At 43.4% G+C, this 26,980-nt stretch overlaps 2 protein-coding genes across 3 annotated transcripts; one reads left to right on the top strand and one right to left on the bottom strand.

The window, feature by feature from the left end:
- Window positions 1-414: 414 nt before the first annotated feature.
- Window positions 415-4,233, bottom strand: LOC117878048 (C-X-C motif chemokine 11-like). Its single transcript, XM_034771921.1, has 4 exons — window positions 4,083-4,233; window positions 2,990-3,116; window positions 2,825-2,897; window positions 415-1,171 (listed from the first exon to the last, which is right to left on the bottom strand). Exons 1-4 carry the CDS (start codon window positions 4,138-4,140, stop codon window positions 1,148-1,150), a joined length of 282 nt encoding a protein of 93 aa, XP_034627812.1. The 5' UTR covers window positions 4,141-4,233; the 3' UTR covers window positions 415-1,147.
- Window positions 4,234-9,177: 4,944 nt separating this feature from the next.
- Window positions 9,178-26,980, top strand: LOC117878579 (protein FAM47E-like). 2 transcript variants are annotated; one of them, XM_034772900.1, is made up of 8 exons: window positions 9,178-9,408; window positions 17,354-17,732; window positions 19,149-19,306; window positions 21,099-21,255; window positions 21,794-22,000; window positions 23,257-23,409; window positions 25,287-25,364; window positions 26,199-26,980. In XM_034772900.1, exons 1-8 carry the CDS (start codon window positions 9,392-9,394, stop codon window positions 26,328-26,330), a joined length of 1,281 nt encoding a protein of 426 aa, XP_034628791.1. In that variant the 5' UTR covers window positions 9,178-9,391; the 3' UTR covers window positions 26,331-26,980. The 2 variants fall into 2 exon arrangements, with proteins under 2 accessions (XP_034628791.1, XP_034628792.1); XM_034772901.1 differs by lacking the exon at window positions 9,178-9,408 and adding an exon at window positions 15,536-15,741.

Below are 26,980 nucleotides of genomic sequence, written 5' to 3'. Positions count from 1 at the left end.
AAGATTTTTAAACTTTGGGGTTGGTAATGTTGCTCCCATGAGAACTGTGAGCCCCTGAAGTGCAGGGGTAAGTTGCAGCATGCTACTGTAGACATGCTTTGGGAATGGAATGGCAGGGCAGGGAGAGAGGGAGAATTATTTACTGAATTCTTTGTTATACTGGACGGGTCCCCTAGCCAACGCAAACACTGCTTCATTGAAATCAGTGGTGCTAAGCTGATTTATGTCTGCTGAGGGTCTGTGCCAAAATGAGTCCAGTAATATTATTCACAGTGTGTTTGGGGGAGGTATGTATTTTTTTCCTTAGAAGAGAAAAAAAAGCAATGCTTGTATCCAACACATCTATTTATTTACAAAACACTTGTGCAAATTCAAGATATTAGTTCAATGTTTAAAAAAAAATCTACAGTCTCAGACAAAAAACAAAATGTACCTTTATGTATTTCAAAGTATGTCTTTTGAAATGATTGTACATCCATACTTACTATTCATGACAAATTGTCTCAATGTTACAGTCAGTATGATATAAACTGATGGAAGATAAAAATCCAAAACAGGGGGTGACAATTCCTCTTAAACTCTCTTATGAAACTAATAAACCAGTACTTTGAGTTAAACCAAGCTTTAAAACTCTGACCTTGAGTTTGCTGGCTTTTGTTAGTTTGCATCAAGCTATTTTTATCTAAAGGGGGGTTTCCCTTGCATATTTTTTAAAAAAGGAGAATGCTATTCCTGAATATTCACAGAATATAAATGATTGACCCAAAAGACTCAACTGGTTTCTTTGGGACGGAGTTCTACAGTATCTCTAAGGTAAATGCATATCACAGAGGACCTACTTTTTTTTCACGTCTTAGCAAATCTGCTTTGGCTGAGGTCAAGTGCCTGATAACAAAAACCCTGACAAGGCTAAACAATAGCAGTCAAAATGATGACAGATGTTGACACAGAAAAACAGTTGCAAATATTTTATCTGCTGTGGGGCTGATCACACATCATGATGTACTTTCTTGGCTAGAAGCTATGGAATAGCACTCCAGTGACGAGTCCGGCTGGTTGGGTGCTCGCCTCGTTGTGAGCAGGTAAATGGCCTGAGCAGTCATGTTCACTAGTAGTTTTGCACAGTCTTCCTTTCGGGTCGCTGCTGTTACTTACTTCTCCTCAAGAATTTCTGGAAGGGGGAAAAATACTATCAGTTCTCTGGTCTGGCCTCCTTCAAGTACAGTGGAAGCATGTTCCATTATTGCATCTCCATGATAGCGAAGTGCATTACAAAGGTGGGGAAATATCAATGCCCCCACTTTACAGGTGGGGAAACTGAGGCATGGACGTTGAGCACTTTACCCTATGTCACACAGGACCAGATGCTGATACCCTTACTTATGCTGAATAGCCCCTTATTCCAGGAATAGTCTGTTGAAGTCAACGGGATTATTTCTGGATTAGAGTAATACTTGCTGGCTGTGAATGTGTCAGAATATAGTTTACAGTGACTAGCTAGCAGCACTGGGAATAGAACCAAGCAGTCTTGACTCTCAGAACCCCATTGTAACCAACAGAGGACACTGCTTCACTTGAAAACTTTGATTCAGTGAACTGGAAGCATGGTGCACCACAAAACCCACAAATGCTCACAAGAGCAAACAGCAGGCAGGCAATGCCAAACCAGAAACACACACAACTACACGTGGGCCACATTCATGATCAAATTTCCCTTCCCAGTCAGAAAACTTTCAAGTGCCCAGGACTGAAAGCCTCATATCTCCTATTCAGACTCCATTTTGCAGGAATCTGTTATACATGGTTACTAGGTTAACCATTTGTTTCCAAAGGCCTGGCTCTTCTATAAAGTAAAATTTTAGTTGAGCTATGCACAGTCCATCTATTCATTTAACAATTCTAGGCGATCAGGTCAACTTCCTATAGGAGTTTACTGTCAGGTGCACTGGAGCCTGTTTCTGAATAGCTGTCCCGCTTTGTAAGGTGCCCTTTGGAACGGGCCATCACTGTGTTTCTGCATGTGCTCTAGCTTAGGGCATGCAATTATTATTTAAACAAGCTTATTCCACTACCCCATTTTGTATTCCTATACTTGGGCTTCACCATCTCACAAAGGATTAGTTTCCTACTGGAGTCACTTATCCATCCATTTTTTTTTTCTTCTATACTTCTGTGCATAATGGAAATCATTACAGTGTATTTTGTAAAGGGTTATATTGTGCATTTGTTCTACATCAATATTATAGGTCTCTACTAAGGGGTGACATTAAAATCTAGGCCCTGAGCTTGCTGCCTCTCATGTCAATGATAATACTTCATACAGACAGAGAATCAGCTTCCTCGTTGCATCTAATATGTAAATACAATGCATGCAAATTAGGCCTTTTTAAAGTTAAGAGCTCATAAGCTCTTGTCCAGAATGAGCATCTTGATTTATTTGACTTAAAGACCCAGTACAAAAAGCCGCACAATGATGACTCAGTGATTTAAGGAAAGAGGTTTAAACCCAGGATTCCTGTACGCTGTGCTAAAAGGAGATCCTCTCATCCAACGGTATCTCCCAATACCAAAATGCCAGTACTGTCAGTCCCGGGGGTTTGAGATCCAGGAAACTCAGCTGCTAAAGATATGTAGTAGACTGATAATAAGCGCTGAGACTTGTCTCTCAAATGTCTAACATTGGATTTATAAAGGGTTTAGTACAGACTAAAGTAAAATATTTCCTCAAATCCCAAAGTTGAATTCCCTACAACTTGTATCGAAAAAGCTCAAAGTGGAGCATTCTAGAAAAAGCCAGGACAGAGGCAGCATCCTTATGACTTACCTGTATCAGGCGTGATGCTTGCTTGGATTTGCTGTTCAGACATTTTCTTTGCCCTCTCTCTCTCAGTGTGACACTGTCAGGAGAAAAGATGACTTAGCATGAAAAGGAAGTGACCAAATAAATACTAAAATAATGTGCGCTGCACGGTATTAATTGTGCACTTACATCACTTCGATTTGCTGACAACTGCTGCTTTGCCCATATATTTCAACCTTTGCAATATATTTTGGGTGGATTGAAGGTATACCAGCTGTTACACAAAGACAGCGTCCTCTGCTGGAGGTTGGCATTCCTACGATGACATAAAGAAATACGGATTTATTAATACATTTGAGCACAACATTGTTTATTATGATAAAACTACTAGGTCAAATTCTCCTCTCTTACGCTGGTGTAACTCCACCAAAGTCAGGGTAGGTTTAGCATCTGTGACAGGTGAAATAAAATAAGAGGTGTGGGGGTTTTTTGTTTTTTGTTGTTTTTTTTTTTGGCCTATTGCCTGTGTCTGAATTGTATTCTGACAGATCAGAGCAGAGAGAGCCGGTTCTTCAAATGTATTCAGGAAATCGAATAATTGAAATCCGTGGAAGTTAGGAACCTAAATACCTTTGAGAAGCTGGGCCAGAATCACTTGTTAAGCAGTATTTAACCCTTTCATTTCCAGCAGAGGTGGCTCCAAATAACATTTCAACCACTGCCTCAATAAATGAAAGTTGGGCATGATCATGGCTGCGTGGGAGACATTTGCACATCAGCACCTGCATGGAGCTGGTGGCGTTAATCCTATACTTTCCCTTTCTATGATTATATATAATAAAATTATATCTCTGTAATGAAGAGCATCTATTTTACCATAAACTGAGCATTAATTTACACTTTGCTTGACAAATCAGACTTTTGCTGCTGGGAGAGACCAGTTTCCAGAAGGGGAGGGGAGAAACCACGTTAAGTAACAAAATAAGATTGTACAAAATGAGTGAATTTTCCTGCTTGTAGCTTGCTTTGCATTGTCAATTACACAAAGTCAACAGTTGCCTCTTATTTACTGCCTTAAGTATTTCCTGATATTGTGTCTGTGCAGCTCTTAGCAGGTTTGATCTCTAACATAACACTTGTAAGAGACTGCAAAGCGTTTAACAAGGGGTTTTGAGACAGGTGATCGTTTTAAGACACATTGCAGGAAAGAGGCGTGAAGAGCAATGAAAGTTTGCAGGAATAATGTAAACATCAAGCTGTGCCGCGGGAAATGCTACTGTACCTTGCACCAGAACTGCAGCCAGGAGAAGCAGGAGTGAGAGACGAATAAGAGACTTCATGTTCGTAGCTGGTGCTGCTCCTCTTCCACTTGTTGCTCAGTTGGAGACAAGTAGATGTGGTGTGGGTTTCAGAGGGAGCTTCTGGACTGCTATTTGTAGGGCATTTTCACTTAAGCTACAAGTGTGTAGGCGGGAATTCCCACATCAGAAAACCCCATCTATCTTTGAGTAGCTCGGTTTCCTTCCCCGTAGATAAGCAAGTCTGTGCTAGTTTCATTTTTCCAGTTAGAAGAAATCCTTACCTATTCCTCTCAATCCAAGAGTCTGATCATTTATGATTTTATTATTTACAGTAGTTAGTTTTATATTGGCAGACCCTGGCTCTATGTGCCGGCTGATTTAGGCATGCTAGTTTCCATCCAAAAACTCTTTACTCCCCCCCTCTAGATTTACCATTTTATATGTGGTAAGAATTGCTCCTCAGCATTAGAAATTAAAGTATATCATCACCGGGGCTAAATGGGTGCAGACGATTATAGGAATTGCAAGACTGGGTCAGACCCAAGGTCCATCTAGGCCAGTATCTTGTCTCTGACAGTGGCTGGCCCCAGATGCTTCAGAGGACAAGAAGGTGTCAGAACCCCCCAGTAGGCAGACATGAAAAATCCTCTCCCCACACACACATACACCCCCTATTAGGTCTCATCCTGGGAACTAATATTTGGAGAAGGGCTTAAACCCTCAAACCCAAGTTTAATGTTGCTTCAGCCTAGGGTGACCAGATGTCCCGATTTTATAGGGACAGTCCCGATTTTTGGGTCTTTTTCTTATATAGGCTCCTATTACCCCCCACCCCCCGTCCCGATTTTTCACATTTGCTGTCTGGTCACCCTACTTCAGCCACATTTTTGTGGGCATTGATTATAACTCTGGATATCGATATCAAGAATATAAATGGCCAGTCCCTTTCAGAACCTTGTTAAGTTCTTGGCTTCAGTGAATTCCACAATCTAATTACTGAAGCATTTCCTCTTCTTGACTTTTAATTTCCTACCTTTTAACTTCAACTGAACCCTTGTTGTGTTAGTAGACCGGGAGGATTTTTGTGTATATGTGGTTCCCTCACACCTCCTATTCTCTTCCCATTTACCTTCATATCCCCACCACTTCCATGCATTGCTGGAACCCCTCATGGCAGAGGATAGCTAGATGTGGCTACTGCCAGAGTTACATCAGATGAAGTGGGTTTTAGCCCATGAAAGCTTATGCCCAAATACACGTGTTAGTCTCTAAGGTGCCACAAGGACTATTAGTCTGTATCAGCAACAACAACCAACACGGCTACCACTCTGAAACCAGTTACAATACTGTTAGCCAGCAGGAGTTTCCCAGTGCCCTATGTTTCCTTTTATGGGACTATTGGTCACTTGGAACCCACATTAAACAAAGTATTAACATTTTGACTAGTGTTATCAAAAGGCTGATTTCTTCCTACTGGACAAAGCCCAAACGAATTAACATTCAGTAAAGCCGAAGATCGAGGATTCAGGTTTCCACCCATGTAATAAACTAAATTATAATTTTTTTGCTAGCTGTTAAAAGCAGCTCACAATAGAACACCCTGCAATTCTGTAGTTCATGTTATGTTGTACTGAAAGGTAGATGACAGGTCACTTTTTCCGTTCAGTTAGCAGTGTTCATTGTAAGTTGCAGATACAAAAAGGGTCAACCTAGACAAATGTTTCAATGCCTTATTTAAGTAAGATGTTAAACTTTTAAGTTACTGAACAATTTGTTCTTTTTTTCTCTTGTCGGCTACGGGAGCTTTCAGTTTAGTTTTTGTATTTTAAAGGCTTCTTAGCTGGATATTATGATAGAAAGTCCTAGCTATTACTCCACCTAGGCTTTTAATATTAAGTCTCTAGTCCCAGGTACAAGGCAAGACAGCTGGTTGGACATACAGAACAGGAGCCTCCACTTAAGTCTGGCTTGATTTGGTTCATCTTCTACTGATTTGGGTTCTTAAAAGATGGCTTTTCCCCCGCCGGATTTGGTCCTTGATTCTGCAGGAACAGAAGTACCATTAAATGTCGTAAATAATTCTATTAAAGTATGGAGATGCCTTTCTCTGACCTTAGTGAGAAACAAAAGTTACCCTTAATTACTGAGTTGTCATTCTTCAGCTTCTGCTGAACAAAATCTTAAGAACCTTTAACTTCCAGTCTAGGTTTTAATCCTGAATGTGCTTTTGCATCTGCTCCCTAGTTCTCTTGGCACATACTTGCACCTCTGAGTTTCAGCTTCAAACTCTGGGCTAGTCTACACTAGGGCCTTGTCTGTAGCACGTCTGGTGAAGTCGCTCTATGCCAACGGAAGAGAGATCTCCCATCAGCATCATAACTCCACCTCTGTGAGCGGCGGTAACTACATTGGCGGGAGAAGCTCTCCTGCCAACATAGGGCTGTCCACCCCAACGCTTAGGTCAATGTAACTTACGTCGCTCAGGGGGGTGGATTATTCATACCCCTGTGTGACATAAGTTATATTGAAGTAAGTGATATGTAGACAAGGGCTCACTTGCACTCTGCTTCTCTCTCTTTCTCCCCCATAGAAATCCCCTGCCTTCATTCTCTTCGCACTAGTTCATTTCTACTTCCCACAAAACAATTCTTATTCAGAAGTGAAAAGAGTCTTTGAACAAGACTTCTTTGTGTGGGTGGGTGAGTGGGTGGGTGGGTTTCTGTTTTTGTGGGTAGGAAAAGGGCAAATTGAGATGTTTTTATTTATAATTGCTTGGAATGTTCTGAATTTTTTTTTCCAATTGCAGCACAATCTCATACTCTTTGCCTTTTGTTAAAACTAGTTCAAACTAAACTTTGCGTCACCCCAGTTTCAGTTAACACAGCTAAAAATCACAGAACAAGATTTAAAAATCAGGTAGCTTCTTGCCGAGACTGGGGAGCATGGGTAGAAAATGCCCACCGAAGCTCTATTGTGCTGTCTGCTTTTAAAAGATATATTACTGTCACTTGATGGAAGAAGCACATTCTGTGAATAAAGTTAATGGTGATTCCTAGGTGAGTGTTCAGCTAATACGGCAGTATTATGGCTAAAGGGATTCGAAAGGCCAAAATCTGCCTTCAGATATGTGCCCAGGACTTCCTTTGAAGTTAATGGAAACTACACCCATTAATCTACGGGCAGAATTCAGCCCGTAAGTATATCAGAGTCATCTTCTTTATTTCCATAACATGTTTATTCCAGATCAACTTTCAAAATGCACCTTGGAAAGTTGCTTAAGGTGTGATTTTTTCAGAGGTGCTGAGTACCCAAAACTTCCATTTGAAATTGGTGGGAGCTGCAGGTGCTGAGTAATTAGGCCCCCACGTCCCTTTTTGAATCTCACCATCTGTGAAATAAGAGTATTTAATTAGACCATGATCAATATCCCACCGAAGTCGCTGTGCGCCTTTCCACTGCCTTTGGATCAGGTCCATAGCTGCATCACGAGGGTGTTTGTTCAAACATTGATCGGTGAGAGTGAAGCATTTCTACAGTACTCCACCTGGGAACTTAATAACGGAGGCCCACATGATAAAAAACATGACTCATGTTCTGAAATGGGTCTTGCAGCACTATTCAATATTCATTCCTTCAAAAGGTATGTTTCTTAGATCAGCATTCAAAATAAAACAACAGGTCACAGGGCTGTTCTTAGAAGATGGCCCCTTCACTCCTGATGCAAGCTTGCCTTTCGAAGCTCATGTCATCCACCTGCTCTGAATGACTAATAACTGCTCCGGTGTTAGGGGACCGGACTGTAAGGGAGCGTCTGGCAAAGATATGTCAAAGTTTGTAGGTGGAAGTAGGCATCATTTAGCCATAATCCATCCCTCAATGAGGTTGTTGCAACCTGTCCAAGGTAAATTCACTACCTCCATTTAGCATCTTCTTCATGAGCATGGACTTAGAACTCATGAACTGCACAGCAAAAACACATGGAAGGGCCTTTTATGGCCCATCAATTTAGCATTCTGAACTGCACAGGTCTGTAAGGTAGTCTGGGGTAGATCCTCAACTGCTGTAAATTGTTGGAGATTTATTGTTGTCAATGGAGCAAGGACAATCTATATCCGCGAAGAGTCTGCCCCTCTGTCTGGAAGAGAATACAGCTCTGGTGGCAGAGACGGTCCCAGAGCTGGAAGCAGTAGCGTGGAAGTGAGTGAGGTCTGTTTTCTGGTCAGCTGCTATAAATTAACAACTGCACTGAGGTTAAGAAATCTGTATATTTACATTCTGAAGAATGACTTTCTCAGTACATCAGGTAACAATGTGCTTCCATTAACCACCTGTGTAAATAACAAGGTGCATCCACTTTTATCTAGAATAGTATGATTTTATTATTACTATTTGTTCCAGAGGACAATTGGTGCTCCAAAGGCATTCTCTTGCATTTTACCACTGTGCAGACACTGGAGTCATTAGAAGAGCAGCCGAATGGCAAACATGATCTCTACTGTATTTAGTTAGCTAATTTAATACATTTGGATGTCTTGTTTTGCTGCACAGATTCTCCCTTCCTCTTCCAGGTTTCAAAATGACAGTGTCTGCAAGAGTGTATTATACAGCAGAGCAGGAAGCTAAAAAGATAAAGAAACACTAACTACAGCAGGGGTTGGCAGCCTTGGCACGCAGCTCATCAGGGTAATCCACTGACGGGCCACGGGAGCCTTTTTTCTTTATGTTGACTGTCTGCGGGCACACTCCCCCCCACACACAGCTCCCAGTGGCCACGAACGGTGAACCGCAGTCACTGGGAGCTGTGGGAGGCCTTGTCTGTGGATAGTCAACATAAACAAAATGTCTCACAGGCCGCCAGCGGATTATCCTGATGGGCCGTGTGCCAAAGGTTGCAGACCCCTGAGCTACAGTACATACATGTTTATACAAAACTAGCATTGTAATTCTGAGCTCTAGATTAGAAACCTGAGCCAAAAGAACAATCTGGCTGTATGTGAGGAAATTCCCCAGTCATTTGTTTATAGGACATAAGTAGCAGCAAGATATAGCTGTGTGACCTGTGTCCTTTATGGTCAGACATGACCCTGGTGCCTGCTGCCCTCCAGGCTCAAGGAGACACAGAATTCTCTCAGCGGTCCTTGAGTCTCTGTGGGGAAGTCCCAGTTTCCTTATGGACTGAGCAATGTTCCACTCTTCAAAACTGAAATTACAGAGCCTGACAGGGATTTCCACAGCTGCTTCTGCTTTCCTGTGGCCATGACTTCCCCCACACAGCTACGCTGCATGGAAAATGGACCTATTACCCTTGTGAGTAATACTTGTGTGCAGGAGACAGAGCTGTTGTGCAGAGGCCTGCACTCTAAGTTGCCCAAGGTAACAAAAGTTCAACTCGGCCTGTTACAAAAAACTGCTTCTAAAAGTCAGCAAAAAGTTAGACAGACTGAATTTGTCCAAACGAAAAGGTCTATTGACGCCACCCAACGACTGTGTTAAGATCATAAGTCGTGAGCAAAGGAGAATGGAATCAGAAATCAATGGACCAAAATGAGGGTGTCAGAAGTTAGATCTAAGTGGCCAACAAAATAATGAGGGGAATGGGCTATTCCATCAATCACCCTCTTCTTTGGAGTCCTTACGAGACTTTGGGGGGAGTCATGAAGCTGGGGTAGAGATGGGTGGACTAGAAGGAGCGAGTGTTACCATCATGGCTGCCATCCCCACTTCTCCTGGGTCCCTAAAATCTACCATGATACCATTGGTTCTGTATCATCCTGATCCTGAAAGGCATCCTGACCAGTCTGGGCCAGAGAGAGAGAGAACCAATGACAGCGCCACCTCCACTGGCTTTGGCTAAATCCCGAACGACACCTGAAATGTGAGCCGTGGGATCATGCTGTCGCTCCCTCTCTAGTGTCATTTTCCTTCCCCACCTTATCTCTTTTTTTTTTTTTTTTTAACCTTATGTTTAATAAGTGCCCAGCTTAGCTGGCCAAGACTGCATCTTTCGCAACACTGCTATGAGCCTGGGACCAGCAAGGCTGCTAAAATCAATGCCTTAAACACCCCAATGCTAACACAAGTTTGCCAGGTTTCATAGATGCTGGTCGGACCGTGTGTGGTGCCCAGTAGCGGCACCAGGGTTTTTGCCCCCCTAGGCGGCAGCGCTCCTCCTCTGAGCATTCGGCAGCGGGGCGCCTTCCGCGCCGTGTCTTCAGGGCACTTCGGTGGGGAGCGAGTGAAGGACCCGCCGCCGAATTTCAGCCGAAGATCCGGAGCAGAAGGACTGCCTGCTGCCGAATTTCCGCCAAGGGTGGCAAAACGCCGCCCCCCCAAATCCTGCCTCTCTAGGCGACCACCTAGGGTCACCTAGTGGAAGCACCGGCCCTGGTGGTGCCTGTGTTTCTCTAGCAATGAGGTAGCAAGGAAGAGTTTGCAGCAGACATTAGTTTCATTGTTTAAGTCTGATTTTGTAAGCAAGTAGTTTTTAAGTGAAGTGAAACTTGGGGGTGCACAAGATAAATCAGACTCCTGAAAGGGGTACCGTAGTCTGGAAAAGTTGAGAGCCACTGATCTAAATGACTGACGAATCTGTGTTTTCCTTATTTAAAAACTCTCGATAGCTAAAGCGAATGAACATTCCAGGGGTATTGTTAAACTAAAACCTCACTTAATACTTTGCAATTTTAATTGCTTTAACTGCTCTCTTTCTCTCTAATAAAAGGTTATAAAGTTGAGACCTTTGTACCCAAAACCTCAAACCGTGTTTGACTGTTTAGTGTTATACAGCGACAGGGTCATGTTAACATCTGACTTTCTGGGCCCACTTATTCCATCATCATTAACAGCTTGCTTGGCACATGGCTCACAGCTGTGAAACTAGTCTCAGAATTGGTCAGGATGAGCATGAACCACAGCAGGTGCAGATCAAACTACACAACCCTCTCCTCCACTCTAGCTGTGCCTCCTTAGCACCAACAAACCCCAGAACTAACGCCTCTCCTGAGAGGAGTCTCTCTGTCAAGATGGTCTCTCAACCTGGCTCTTTGCATTTTGTGGATGGTGCCTGGCTTGAAGGTGGAGGAAGGTTCCAAAAAGGACAGTACCTGGAGCAGACACTTTGGATGGCCTGACTGAGTCGAGAGGGAGGAACTGGAGGCTGTAGCACTAAAGCAAAAGCTTGTATTTTAACAGCTTTTTTCTCATCTGCTTTATTTTCTTGTTGTTATATGGTAGCTTTGTCACTGGAGGTTTGCAACCATGGCGGCCCTTCGGTATGGTCCTCTGCTAAGCTTTGGATGAACAGTCCTTTTGATCCACCCAGAATACCACATCATCCATGCAAGCTCTTCTTTTTCTGCTACCAACTTTCCCTTCCAGTGCCCGTAAGCATGCATTGCCCACTGACCTGAGCACGTCAGTGGGTGGCAGATAGTGGAACAATCTTCAGATATGGAGGTTCTCTACGATATCAGCAGAGAAACCTCTCAAATAAGCAGTGTGGACAACATGACGGCATTACTAACAGGATGTGGTGGAGCAGCACATGCCACTGCTGCCCCTATAAAATACCACCAAGGTCCAAAGACAGTATTGTGATATAGCGAGTGGAGGCCACCATGCAATCAGCCTCCAGCCAAAATTCCTACTGCTTTCTGGCTAAAGGCGAGGTTCCAAACTGAAAAAGTGGCTGCAGTTGATTCTTGGGGCCTTTGTGCAGTATTAGCCCCAAATTTACCCAATGATAACCCATTATACCATGCTTCATCATTTTCCAACAGATTATCTATGACTATGTAGCCCTGTGGTCTGAAGATCATAGGGAAACGTGTTCTCTGCTGCCATCTACCCGTAGTCTGGAGGAAGAGACAGGATGAGCCAGACTTTAGTTGCAGGGTTGACAGTAGAGCTGGGCAGAAAATGGTTTTCATGTCCCAAGTGAGGTCCTTGGCTTAAGGACACAATAATTCAACAGAGATTTGTAGGGCACAATATCCAGGAGTGTAGATGTGGGGAGGGAGGAAAGCAGAGTATATTTTAGGAGCTCCAATTACTGGTTTGTAGCCTGTTTTATCTTCCCCTGATTCCTCTGTATTTCATGGGCTTTAGGAAAACCTGCGGAAGCCGCCTGAGAGCTGCTTGGAGGGATATCATCACTCACAAGCAATCACAGCCATCATCCATATGGAGTAGGCTTCAGTGTCTTCTCTCAGTAGTTTTGGAGACAGCTAGCTGTTCCGTGTCGTACCATTTCAGTGATGTTTGAGAGGAGATTTAACTGCGAGCTAGTTAGTCGCCGGACTTTCCCAAACCATTCCTGCTGGATACCTTCATTCCCAATTAGAAATTGTTTTTAATCATGGAAGTCACACCTTGTTTTGACATGACACAGGGCACTGCGGGGGTCTTGGAGGACTCTGAGCAGTTAGGAAGCTGCACTTTGCTTTGTCTTTTTCTGAAAGAAACCCCCCGTGCAGAGAGTGAGATGTCACTGGAGTCCTAAATCCTAATGTCACGACATTTTCCCACACTTTTCCATGTTGGTACCGGTATTAGTCTAGATAATTTCTGCTCCATTATTTTCCTCCCATTGGAAAATACAATTGGAGGTGACAGATGTGTACTTCTCTAGTGTCATAAAGATTCCTCCCTTAAACACCTTTTGAAGGGAGAGACACATCTGAAGTTGCTATCCTTGTCCAAAGCTATTATGGCATTAGATGCTCTGGATCCGACTGTGCTCTTGCAAAACGTGTTGTTATAATGTGCTGGTGCACTGCTAGAGCAGATGAATAACCATTTCTCGCTGTAAAACCCCTGTTGACTTACAATTCCTCTGGACTGCGGTAATAGTTTGAGTCAGTGAAAACCCCATTTTGAATCCAGCTTGGTGGAAACAGTTGCTATATGACATGGAGCATTTCTTCAGTTGTGGGAATCAGTTGTTGCTTCTAAATTACAGCTTCATTCACCCGATGCATGTCAACACAAAAATGGACCTCTGAATTTTAAGGAACTACTATTCAGTAGTCACCAGATGCTCATCTATTGCATTTGAAACCCATCTTTGAATATGAATAGTCTTCCATTTGTAAATGCAAGCAAAGAGAAAATTCTTTCAATATAAGATCTAGAAACAATCAGTCCTGGGTTATAGAGGGTTGCCAACCCTCCTGGTTTCGCCAGGAGTCTCCCAGAATCAGGCCATATATCCCAGAGGTTACTGAAGCCAGTCCGGGAGATTTTAGCCCGCTTAAAGTCTGGCAGTGCAGCAGGGCTAAGGCAGGCTCCCTGCCTGCCCTGGCCCTACTGCCACCGGAAGCAGCCGGCACGTCCCTCGCTGTGGCCCCTGGGGTGGGACAGAGGTCTCCGCCCACTGTCCGTGCCCTGAGCACCGACTCCACAGCTCCCATTGGCTGGGAACTGCAGCCAATGGGAGATGTGAGGGCGGCGCTTGCAGGCGCAGGCAGAGACCCCTGCTCCTCCCCCAGGGGGAGGACATGGCGACTGCTTCCTGGAGTGGTGTGGGGCCAGGGCAGGCAGGGAGCCTGTCTTAGCCTGCAGCACTGCTGCCCGGGAGCCACCCGAGGTAAGTGCCTCCTGGCCAGAGCCTACTCCTTGTACCCCTTCCTGCACCCCAACTCCCTACCCCAGCCTGGAGCCCCTTCCTACACCCCAACTCCCTCCCAGAGCCCACACCTCCTCCTGCACCCAACCCCCTGACCCAGGCTCAGCCTGGAGCCCCCTCCTACACTCCAAACCCAGCCCCCTGCCCCTCCCGGTGAAAGTGAGTAAGGGTGGGGGAGAGCGAGCGACGGAAGGAGAGGGGATGGAGTGGGTGGGACCTTTGAGAAGGGGCGGGGCGTTAGGGAAGGCTGCAGCGGGCGGGGCAAGAGTGTTTGGCTTTGTGTGATTAGACAGTTGGCAACCGTAGTTATACAGGAAGCATCTTCCTGCCACTTCTTACTCCGCCAAAAAGAAAAACTTTGAATAATCTTTCTCTAAAGAAAACGTGATGTTCATCTGTAATAGTCATGCAACTCTTGTATGGCTATGGTTTGTGAAACTGCTTGACCTTCGAAATAAACAGCTATTTAAAAATGTAGTGACTGATTTACTGAATATTTGAAATGTGGTGGCATTCTTTTAAAAAAATAAACAGATATCCCACCACCTACAAAGCTATTTTCCTTCCCTAGTCTCTGAAATGGTCTTCCCTTGGTGTATACAGAAAACATACACTTACTGGCCTTTTTTCCCCATCAGTGACTTCAGCACTCTCCTTGCACTGAAGGAAGGGAGTGCTCATACACCTAGCCCCTGAGACTACAACTCCCAGCCTACCTGCTGCCGTGGTCTGGTGAAAGGCTAGGCTAACTGACAGCACAGTAGCTGTTTGGTCCCTCAGGGAGGAGAGAGAGATGAGAGTTCCAGCTCCCCCTGCTCTCTCTCAGAAAGCCAGAGTGAGGCCCCAATCCGAGTTACCAGTTTCTGCCACAAAACTCAAAATTACCTACTTGAGGCCACTTCGGCTCCAGCAGTGACTGTCAGCTGCTGTGGCTGCAGAGGTATAACCTGCTCCCTACGATTTACCTTGAGCTCTCTGTCTCCAAGGGCTGATGCACTGTTCTATATTGGTACTATATTACCATTGGGGATGCAGCAGTAGCATGCCGGTAAGTGACAGTGTAGGCAGCAACTCTATGCAGTGGTACACAAATGCAAAATCCCCACTGTGTACATGTGCAAAACATCTGTGCAACAGTACACTTTCATCTGTGTGTTTTGTAGTATGCACATCATTGGATTCCAAAGCTCCGCTATAGACATGTGCACAACAGTTATGACACCTTTAATCTGTGTATTTGTAATATGTACATAATTATTTTAGGTCACATGATTGTCTAGTTTCTATATATAAGGGGAGCTGCAGTGGTCAGGAACTAACTGGATGTGGCCTACTGCCAACTTAATACTCCCTTTGGCCTTGATTCTGTGACATTTGTTCCCAAGAGTAGTCCTTATTTACACAAGTAGTTCCCATTCAAGTCCATGAGTCAGTGATAGCATTTTCCCTTTAAGTCATTCCCGGATCAGAAATTGTTTGTTTTATTCTTTAAATGAACATTCCCCCACTAGTGCAGAGCAACACTGAAGACAATTTAGCATAATCGTGTGAAGCAAAACATCACTGAGGGAGAACATTATTTCATTTTATAAACATTAGGGACGACTTTCTAGTCAAGTTTTTAATTATAACACTTCATGCATGAGAACTCTACTGGTGTGGTGAAATCAAATTTAGCTTTTAATTCGTAAGTTGCATTTCACAACAAACTGTTCAAGAAGTCTGTGTGTGTGAGAGAGAGAGAGAGAGGACTTGTGAGTCTATGGGATTTGGTTTCCACAACAACCAGCTCCAAACATGCCTACAGTATGCAAGATGCACTGGGAGCTTATCATTTGAGCCTGCCCGCCCTGAAGCAACACTGCAAGAGTTTGTATTTTTAAAAACGTAGCTACACACTTATTTGCACTGTCATTGAATGGGGAGCATTTTATAAATCCAGTCCATGCATCAGTGACAGAGCTAGATGCCATCTTGCATGTGAGAGTTTTACCCTGAGTTGTGCAACACGTAAGGTATGTATTTTGATTTTTGCAGTTTCAGCTCACAATCAAATTGAAAATACCATGGTATTCTAACTAATTATTGTAACATACTTCTGGAATTAAACTGTCTGATGCTCAGAGTAAATTGGATGTTTCCTGGAAACTTTTTTTAAAATTTAGATTATATGCAATCTGTTTGATAGATCTTCTGGGCTTTGGCAGATGAGGATCATGCCACAGGACCATCTTCCTGCCAAATTGCAAGTTCTGTTCCAATCCATGGAGGCATTATGGGCAGCAATTGTAAAATCACTTGAACCTCATGGAAAGTTAATGGCACTTAGGTTCCTCATTGTCTAAGTCTGCTTTGAAAACGGGACCTTGGTGTGTTTGAAAAAAATTGCCCTAAAGCTATTAAAAAAAACAACAAATAAACTCTAAATTGGTAAAACTACCTGTTTTCCCTGATCTTGTTCTTAGAAATGACTAAATCATTTTCAGTGAAACTTTAAAAATATATATATATATCAGTTTGAGGCATAGACCATGAGTGAATGATTTCAGCCTGAGCAGTTAGAATTTGCCAGTTCTGGGCAATTGAAGTCGCATAGTAATGAGCCATAATGACAACCTGAATAGTAGAACTGGTGAAAAATTTTCCAACCAACAGTTTTCCATTTTTTAAAAAAATGCACATTTGACAAAATCTCAAAGTGTCATGGGAATGTATAAATTTCCACAAAACTTTAGCTAGAATGATCACAACATTTCATTTTGACTTTATCATTTTGGTTTGACTATCACTTCAATGTTGATAGTACAGTAGAACCTCAGAGTTATGAACATGACGGGAAGGGAGGTTGTTCGTAACTCTGAAATGTTCATAATTCTGCACAAAATGTTATGGTGGTTCTTTCAGAAGTTTACAACTGAACATTGACTTCAAACAGCTTTGAAACTTTACTATGAATAAGAAAAATGCTGCTTTCCCTTTATTATTTTTAGTAGTTTACATTTAACAGAGTACTATACTGTATTTGCTTTTTTTTTGGGGGGGGGGGGGGGTCTCTGCTGCTGCCTTACGTACTTCCAGTTCCGAATGAGGAGTGTGGTTGACTGGTCAGTTTGTAACTCTGGTGTTCGTAACACTGCGGTTTACAGTATATAATATACTATAAATTAAATAAACAAACAAAGAAACCATAATATATCAGTAGAAATGATAAAGTAGAAACAAAATGTTTCAACCTTATCTAAATCAAGGCTTTTGATAAAAATGAAATATTTCAGAATATTTCGTTTTGCAAAAAATTCCCAGATTTTGACTTTTTTTTTTTTTTAAACCAAATTTCAACATTTCCCCAGAATGGCAATTCTGTCATTTGGCCAGCTCCTCTTTATAGGATCACTACCAGCTTCCCCTAGAGCCGTTCTTAGGGCCAGGCTTTTCTCTGAGGTTGAGTGATGGAGCAGGCTTGCCCCCTGGACAATGTGTGCCAAGATGGGGGAGTTGCATAGCCATTTGGAATTTGAACGTTTAACAACACTGCAAATAAGAACACCAGAGAAACTCCAGTGATGTTCATGTGCTTCATTAAAAGCCCCATTACTTCCAGCACCGACCAGAAGTGTTTGCTTTCAGGTACCAGGAGAAAATGCCATCTAAGTACTTTCAAGAACGCAACAAACGGAAGTTCTCGGATTCCCTTAACAGCCAGCGCTGGAGATTCTTGAAAAGTGGCTTGGATGATTTCAGAAGCGGCTTCCCTCCACCATCTGACAACATCCTCATCTGTGGCACAAAGGGGCCTGTACCGATTGTTCTGCGTAATCACGCATCTGATGCTTCACGCATGGCCCAGCAGAAAGGAAGTAAAAAGTGCACCAAAACCCAAGTCAGCCCTTCCAAGCTCAGTCCATGGCAGAAAGCCAGGCGGGATCACATTGCACAAACAGAACACTGCCTGATCCAGCACCCACTAGCACTCTATTCTCATCTGGAAGAAAGCATCCCTCCAGAGGTAAAGGTTCCATGATTACTGCTGTTCTTCTTGCAGACAAGTGTCTTTCTGGCAAGTTTAAACACAAATAATTCAGTTGTCAGCTGTTCCTTATATAGAAAATCTTCAGAATATGTGACTCATCATGGCAAGGTGAATGATTTTAAACATAGCGAGAGATCTGAACTGGCATCCGTTTTGAGTTTTGTCACATTATTTGCAGTCAGTGAACCTGTCCCCATTCATTTGTCAAAATGTAACATGAGAAAGCATTATTTTTAAAGGGCTGCTTAGAAGTCAAGCACACGGGGCTGTATTTAGGCAGAATTAAGTTATTACCAGACATCAAATATAACCGGATATTCCACGACAGTAAGTGTCTCTGCTCAAAATTAAAGAGGTAAGAGTTTGACCAAGACACCAGAGCAAGTCCTGACCTGATCCAACTCCCGTTCTTCCCCAGCCTGTCTTTCGAACAGCCCCATCTTCCTCCAGCCTCTGTCCTACCCATTCCCTGCTTCATGCAAAGAAGCAGCAGAGAGTAGTCGGCACACAGTTCTACCTTTGGTTTGGGGCAGGGAGCTTCTGGTACAGAGCTCAGAGGGACTCTGTACGGGCAAGCTGGGGGCAGACAGTGAAGGTGAGTGAGAGAGTTAACATGGTCATTTGGAGAGGAAGGGACCAGGCAAAGGGACAGTGTTAGTCTCGTGTTGGGAGAGGGGCAAGGGAGAGAGGAATTCATGGCAAGCATATTCCTCGTCAGGGCAGAATGCTATGAGGGAACGTACTGGGGTAAGGATAAGAAGCAGTAAGAGCATCAGGAGAGTGTATTTAGTGTGTCAGGCAAACTCTTTGAAATTTGTGGGGTAAATGAGGAATCTTGGGTCTGATTAGTGAGACCCCAGGTCACAGCATAGACTCCACTTGTGTCCTTGGGTTATGAAACAGAGGGACTTTTGATGAGATTAAAGGCAGTAAATTCAAAACCAATGAAAGAAATGTATTTCACACAATGTATCAGTAGACTGTGGAACTCATTGTCACAGTATACTGTTCAGGCCAAGAGCTTAGCATGAGTCAAAGAAGGACTGGACATTTATATAGATAACTATCCAGAGATACAGTAGTTAATGCTAAACAAAGTTTTGGAAGGGATGTTAAATCTTATGCTTCAGGTATGACACCAATCTCTAACTATTGGGGGATTGCATGAGTCCTTCATGGGGGCAGATTATCCCACATCTGCCAACTCAGGGGTTTCTTGCACCTTTCTCTGAGGCATCTGGTGTCTGGGACAGGTGAGTGGACAATAGGACTGATTCCGTCTGGTCATCGCTATGCTGTCCAGGAGCTCTGTTTGTTATGTGCCCCCTTACGCAGTCTCCACGGGAACTGCGCTGGTGTGAATACCGTGCTCTGTTCTTGTTTGGCTCTCAGCTTTTCGAAGAGGTGGTGGGCATCCTGGATCCTGAGATGCACTTGAATAGCGAAGGTGGATACGAGGATTGTGACCGGGACAGCCACACCCCTCAGCAAGTGCAGTATCAGCTGGAGGATGGGAAAAGTAAAGAAGCATGTCCCAGATCATCAGCCCTGTGAGTACTGGACAGGACAGTGCGAGCAGCACCAGGGCCACCTGAATCCACCTTCTGCTGCTGGGCCTGGGTTCAATCCAGTCCAATCTCTCTCCTCTGAATGTAGCTGTATTGAAAGAGAGGAGTTGCCTGTTTCTAAGGCTGGGGGTACTCCATACTCTGTGCCAATTCACCTTCAGAGAGTCTTGCCTGTCAGAGCATGTTTCACAGCCATGCAGAAGAACTGGGTCAGGGAGTGACAGTGGGAACCCATGTTCCCTAGATAGGTGGAGAACAAACATGGCCAATGCATGACTTTTAAAGTGTCTATTTACACAGGTGATATGGTAACGGTGCCAACTAGGGCCAGACACAGGTGAATTCTCTGCTGATGTACACCCCAGGTAACCCTGACAAAGTCAGTGGTGTTTCCTGGGACAAAAGTCAGCCCAGAACTTGGCACATGGCCCAAAGCAAGTTTCCCCACATTACGCTCTTCTGCAAATACATCTTAATCCTGACACATAGCCCCCAGCTATGTCAATCCTCGTACTTTCCTGTGCAGAGAAGGACAGTTGTCACATTTCCTTTCCATATTTGTAACCTTTGTACAGTATTTTTGACTGGTGTGTCCAAAAAGAGTTTGGGAGTCATCTAGACCCACATAATATATCTCGAGGTGGTCAGTGTTCTGAGAAACACCTCGTGTCTTTTACTGAAAAAATATTTCTTGGGTCAACCTTTTTAACAAAATCTGATACCAAAGGGACAGTATTTTTAGTTGGTGTTGGTCTTGCTTTGAGCAGGGGATTGGACTAGATGACCTCCTGAGGTCTCTTCCAACCCTAATATTCTATGGTTCTATGATCACAAAATACCCTTACTTGCATCCTTCAGATCAGGGGTTGGCAACCTTTCAGAAGTGGTGTGCCGAGTCTTCATTTATTCACTCTAATTTAAGGTTTTGCGTGCCAGTCATACATTTTAACATTTTTAGAAGGTCTCTTTCTATAAGTCTATAATATATAACTAAACTATTGTTGTGTGTAAAGTAAATAAGGTTTTTAAAATGTTTAAGAAGGTTCATTTAAAATTAAATTAAAATGCAGAGCTCCCCGGACTGGTGGCCAGGACCCGGGCAGTGTGAGTGCCACTGAAAATCAGCTCATATGCTGCCTTTGGCACACGTGCCATAGGTTGCCTACCCCTGCTTCAGATTATACTGACTATAAACTGATGTCCTAGAATACACTAGTTAGTCTTGCCCAGAGGCTGCTATCAGGAATGTGGTCACATTGTGCTGGGTGCTGTACAACACCACAAGGAGACAGTCCAACTCCAGAAGAGTTCACAGTCTAAACAAGACATTCAGTAGTGATACAACAAGCAGGTAAGGGAGGATGAAGGTTCCAGTGTCAGAAAGGTGTAGTGATTGACATGTATCGTTTGCCAGTTTGAAGGGTTGTTTGTTTTTAGCCAGATTACTTTTTCCCCCCAGAAAACTGCAGATCTGAACATAGGCCTGGCCTTCAAACTGTGGGACTTTCGCTAGGTGCAGGATAGGTGGCTTCCCTATGTTTGAGACCAATTTGAACCAAGTCCTCCAGAGGTGAACGTTTAATGCATGAAATCACTGTGCTATTTTAGTCCCAACTGTACAAGTCATTTGGACCATTTGTGAGCCAAAGCAAGATAAACACAAGTTTTATGTGGTCCTCTGTCGTAGTGACTATGCCGTGCCAGTTATTACTGGGTCTTGTTTGTGCTAATCAAAGACATTTTAGATGTTATTTTATAACACTAATATCTTAAGCAGCAAGGAGTCCAAAGGCAAGAATCCGCAGTACACCTACCTGTCCAAGAAAGAAGTAGCAGCAAGGAAAAAGGAGGCCAGTCTGAGCTACGTTCCTCCCCTGGATGAGAATGTAAGGCGAGTGACTAAGGAGTTTTGTGACTGGGTGGCTTCTTTGGTAAGTAAAAGAACCTGTAAAACCCCACACTCTCATTCCAGAAATGCAATGATCAAGACTGAGGCCAATGTTCTCCAGACTTGAGAACCTAAATAGGACTTTAGATGCTTAGCTTCAGGCACCCATGTGTGAAAACGTTCATCCTAATGTACATGACTTATTCTGGAATACTGTCAAGTCAATTTGTTTACTCAGAGCATTTCCCTGCAGGAGGGGGACATAGTGTACTTGTCAGATTTCATATAGCTGCTCCATTCTGGAGTCACGTCCATTTATTTGACCAACATTAGTTCACCAATTCATGTATGGTTGTTAAATCAACTTTAAATGTGCCTACAGATTACTATGACGGGCACATTTTAAACACATAAACATCAATAGAATCAGCAGAAATCAGTTGTGGCTTGTGAGATATACCTTGGCTATCCTAAGGAAGATGAGGTCTGGGGATATGAGTGCTGAACTAGCCAAACCAGAATGACAGGGAGAGAAGCTGCTTTTTCCCCTCTTACTCTGTGCAATTGGGTTATTACTGCAGGGAGGAGAAAAATACAAAGTGGATGAAGCCACCATTCTGAGCTTGTTTGACACTGGATATGAAACCAAACTGGTGCTGTCTGTGCCCATCCATGTTGTGGAATTAAACAATGTGCCAGCAGAGCTGAGAAAGTATCTGGATGTTTCACCTCCACCAACTGCTGTCAAGAGTCCTCTTCGTACCAGGTGCCACCCAGGCCTTGCCAAGGTAAACAGGCCTGTACCTATATTTTCAGATGTTTCTATTTATTTTAGGAGCTTTAATTTTTAGGTGCCCATCTTGATACGTTAAAGGGGAAGTGCTGAGTACCCGCCTTCTTAAAAACAGGTTCCTCTAAGGTGTTTGAAGCTGGGCACCAAAAAATTGAGGCACTCAAAATCGCTGTCTGTTTTGAACATTTGTGGACCCTTATTTTTGCATGGGGCAATACTCTAGAAAAAGGGCAAGATGGGAACTGGGAACATCATTTATGGCCTAACCGTACAGTCCCTTTACCGGCCAAACTGCCACTGACTCGCAGATGTTTTGCTTGTATAAAGTACCTCATCCAACGCCCATTGATGTTAATTGAAAGACTGTAGTTGAACTCAGTAAGCTTTGGATAAGGTGCAGAATTGCAGGCTTCTAGCCAATGGGCCAAATTCAGCAGTGGTGTGAGATGGTATATTTAGACCCTCTTAAACCACAGACTGAGGACTGGGGAGCAAGTGCAAGTTAAAAGTACAGGATGACCACCTTTTAACTTACAAATTCTTACCCCTCCTGTTCATGGCTTTTCTTGCTACACGCTTTCATCTTAATCACCTAAAACTTGGGCAAAACGTTATCCACTAGCCACAGACCACTTGTGTCAAACCTGAAGAGGAAGCGACATTTCTGACAATTTTAGGGGAGAGGGCAAAGCTGGGCTGGATCTAGGCTTATAACAGAAAGCAAATCACAAATGTAGCTACGGAGAGATTACTGCTTCTCCAAAACTGTTGCTAGTTTTGCTTTAGAGACTATGATGGAAAGACATTCACTAGATCAGTGACTCCAGAGCTGTGATCCTCTGAGACGTCCCTGGTCATCCACAAAATTAACAAGTCTGAGATGACAACCAAGCTGTGGTTGCCTGCCTGGAATGAAGGGAGAGGTTCTGTGAGAGGATTGCTGTCTTGTGTGGATCCTTACCTAATGCTGTTTGCAATACAAAGAAAAATCAATGCAAGCAGGTAATTATTAGAGATAACCAATGAAACATTCACACTTATAGCGGGGCTAGGACTTATACCTGCTGTAGAGACCAATGGGAGACATAATCAGCTATACTCGATCCATCTCACGTTCAATGAGTGCAGGATCCCATCCATTCATAAGGTCTGACATTCCACTCAGAAAAAAGCAGTGGTTCACATACACATGGTGGGAGGAGAGGCAAACGCAAACATGACTAGAGAGTATCACCAATTATCTTTTTACAGGATCCATCCCAACCAAAATGGGAGAAGATCAGGTATGGAGCCTGGTACCTTGAACCAAAAACATGGAGAAAACAAAGAGCAAATGAACCTTTAGAGGATCCAAACCCAGCAGTGGATACCGTTCAGAATTTAAGGAACCAGTTTAGTGAAAAGGTACTGCAAGCACCCCTGGACTCTCGGTGGTATAGTTCCCAACCAAGTGAATGGGCTTACACTGTTACTGGAACACGCCTGCTCACCATATATTGTCTGACACAGTCACAGTGCGGGGAATGGTTTATATTATCCACCCGACTCACCGTTGTAGTCCAGACATGGTAGTTAATTTAGCCCACAATAAAGGGTGGCACAGCAATGCCTGTATATGGCTGCGATTGTAAAAGGCAGCTACACACAGACCAGCAGTTATTTTGAAGGATTTTGTTTTAATTCAAGTGATTCTTTAATGCAGGTGAGAGCATTTTTGCTTCAGTAAATAAGCAGATTAACCAGATACTTTCCAATGTGGCAAAAATGCCATTCCCTGGGAGGGATCAGGCATGTGACATGTCAGCTCAGAAAGCATTGGGTTTTGGCTGCAGTATCCACCCATATAAACAAGGGCTCAAATTCATCACAGATGTAAACAGACAACTACCCCTTACATACATTAGGGGATGTGATGAGTCATAAAAAATGCTATGATGAAGTGCTACAGAAGGTCGAGCATTATTATCAGACTGATGGTAAACAGCAGAGGGGCTCATAAACCACTGCATTTACATTTTGTTCTAGCAAACAGGTGTCAAAGCGGTGCTCACATCCCCCAGACTCCCTAGATTTATATTTAAGGAACAGTAAAGATACTCTTGGCCCACTAGAGGGCAGTGCTTCCAAAGTTCAATTCAAGAATTTAGCAATTGCTCACTTTGAAAGAGGGAACCCGATTTTTAAAACAATGATTGTTATACAATATTGGTTTGTTGAATTACAATGAATACGTGGCAGTCTCGTTGTTTTCTACTTTAAAGCTGTCAGAAAGCATCAGATTCTAGGACCCTTGATAAAGATGCAAAGGGCTTCTTTTGACTCACTCTGATGTCAGACCAGATGGGTTCTGTTAGCTTCAGATCAGGAGCACAAGAGGGTTTGAATGTCTCTGAGAATGAAGGTTAGAGACAGAGGAATCCTGCAAGGAAAAATTGGTGGAGACAACCAAGGTCAATAGAATGCGTAGGCGGAGGATAAGATTCGGGTTTGTTAGTACTGTTTAAGACAACAGTAAAGGCAAAGCCCAGGGAGAGGTAAGTTTGAAACAGATCCTGTTAGGAGCAAGATGGGAAGTCTGCTTCATCTGAAAGCTTTACAAAATCTGTTGATCCTTGATTTGATAAGGCATTTTTTGAAAAACAAGGTACTGTACAGTTCAACCACAAGTTATTGGGCTCAATAGTGTTCACTTACATAGTAAGAAAGAATAATTTCCTCTTCTGCAAGAATTCCTGGGTGAGTTCTATGGCCTGTGTTATACAGGAGGTCAAATTAGGTGACCGTAAATTTGATTATGGTCTGTCTTTAAAAAACCACACTTCAGGGTTGTGAAGTAACCAGATCTCTATAAAAAGCAACAGAGATTCCTGTGGCACCTTTAAGACTAACAGATGTATTGGAACATAAGCTTTTGTGGGTGAATACCCACTTCGTCAGACACATGTGACATGTGGGTATTCACCCACGAAAGCTTATGCTCCAATACATCTGTTAGTCTTAAAGGTGCCACAGGACTCTCTGTTGCTTTTTACAGATCCAGACTAACACGGCTACCCCCTACCCCCTGATACAGATCTCTATAAAAGCAGCAAATCAGAAATCGGTTAAGCTAATTAAGATGCCTAATGGTTAATTGGTGTTTGTTGTAGTGATGAGAATTTCACAGAAATCCCCTTTGTGGTGGACTCAATGAGGGTGTAAATAAAAATAAGTTTCACAAGCTTACTTTAAGTTTTCCCTTCATATGAAGCTGTTCAAGTCTGGTTTGGAAATTCCCCTAGGAGGCAGAGCTCCTGCAGCTCCATGGAACACTCGCGTTTAAGGAATTCCTCGAAAGGAAGGGCTACCGGAAGCCTGAGGTAAGTCAGTGAGAGTGTAACAGCTGGTTGACGTGATCAGAACAGCATGGGCCGTGGTGCCCTAGGCCTGTGCATTCAGGAGTCAGAGCCGTGCTTGCCGTAGCTCTGCTCAGGCACCGTTGTTCCTAGCACAGGCTCCCCGTGGACGGGGATTTTTAGTCTCAGACCCATACGAGAAGCTGGTTATACAGCCATGCTATGCACTAGCTAAGGGTGTAATTTATGGGCCCCATCCACACAACAAGGTGTAACATATCCGGGTACCATGCTTTAGTGTGGTTTGGTTCTGCTCAAGCAAGCCAGGAACAGTGCTCTTAGCTCGAGGGCCAGATTCAAAACCCTGATGCAAGTTTATGCCACTCTACACAGCCAGACTGCTAATATCATTAGGCCTGTATTTGTCCTCAGGGCAGCTAACACAGCTTGGATAGATCAGTTCTCATTTAGAAAACAAACTAAAAATACGCACTGCTCAGGGAAACAGCTTAAACCCGTCTGTTAATAGCTTGTTGGAACAGTGCTGTTGTCATTTGGACAGGATTTTTAAAAGGTGTAAGCTTGCACTTCTGTTACCAGTATGGTAACCGTGCGTGTACAGAAAATCTCATTATCGTGGGCTATCAGGCACCATTCCATCAGGTCTAAACTGCTTTCCTTAAAAAAAATCTGTATGTAAACACAAATCACATTGGTTTCTTGATCCCCTGCAATTCCTTTAAAATATTTTTGTATTAAACAGTCAGCCAGTTAAGTGCATTGCTAGTAATTGAGAGTGTGTGTGTGTGTGTGTGTGTGTGTGTATATATATATGTATAATATAGTGTTTTGTTTTAGTTCCTCCTGCAGATGCTGGCTGCAGGGGATGCCAATGGAGCACAAGAGCAGACTTCAAAGGGCTACAAGAAAGAGTCTCCGAAGAGACCCAAGGGGATCAGAGAAGGATCTTCCTCCACAATTGTTAATTAACACGGAGTTCTGACTTTATTCGCAAGAAACAGAAGAAGCACTAGTGAAACTGCTCCTGGAAGTCCCCAAAATAGTAATCTCAAAGATAGATTGATCATTTCCTTCTTTAGAAATTGCTAGTCAAATATAGTTTAAAGAGAACTACTTGGATTTATGAATTCCAGACACATGCCAGCTGTCCTGGGCTGCTCAGCCATGGTACAGGCTGGCTGGGACACCCGGTTACATTCTAGAGATTTCAGCTCGACTCTACTGCACTAATTTGGTTAAGAATCATGGTCTGGTTTGTTACTTGCCAAGTACCAATGTTATGCTCAGTGCTGTGTTGTCCTTTCCCTCAAGGAGCTTGCAATCCAACAACTAGATTATTTCTTTAGGTGCATAAAGGTTACCAATCTAGGTATCCCCAAGAGACATAGTGTCTCAAACCAAGTCTACGCTAGAAAAGGTTTGCCTTCAGAGGAAACCCTCCTAGTGCTCTTGGCAGTGTAGCTTCTACCATTCCCCCAGTGAGATAAGCTATATGGCAAAAGCACTTTTATGACACTGTCTACGCTATGGCTTCTGCTGGTATAGAAATTCATTTTAAAAGAAAAATCACCTCCTTTAACCAATGTTGTTATATCAGCAAGAGTTCTAGTATAGACCTG

Source organism: Trachemys scripta, chromosome 5 (assembly GCF_013100865.1).
Source record: "Trachemys scripta elegans isolate TJP31775 chromosome 5, CAS_Tse_1.0, whole genome shotgun sequence".
NCBI classification, from domain to species: domain Eukaryota; kingdom Metazoa; phylum Chordata; order Testudines; family Emydidae; genus Trachemys; species Trachemys scripta.
This window is presented reverse-complemented; position numbering and strand designations above follow the sequence as displayed.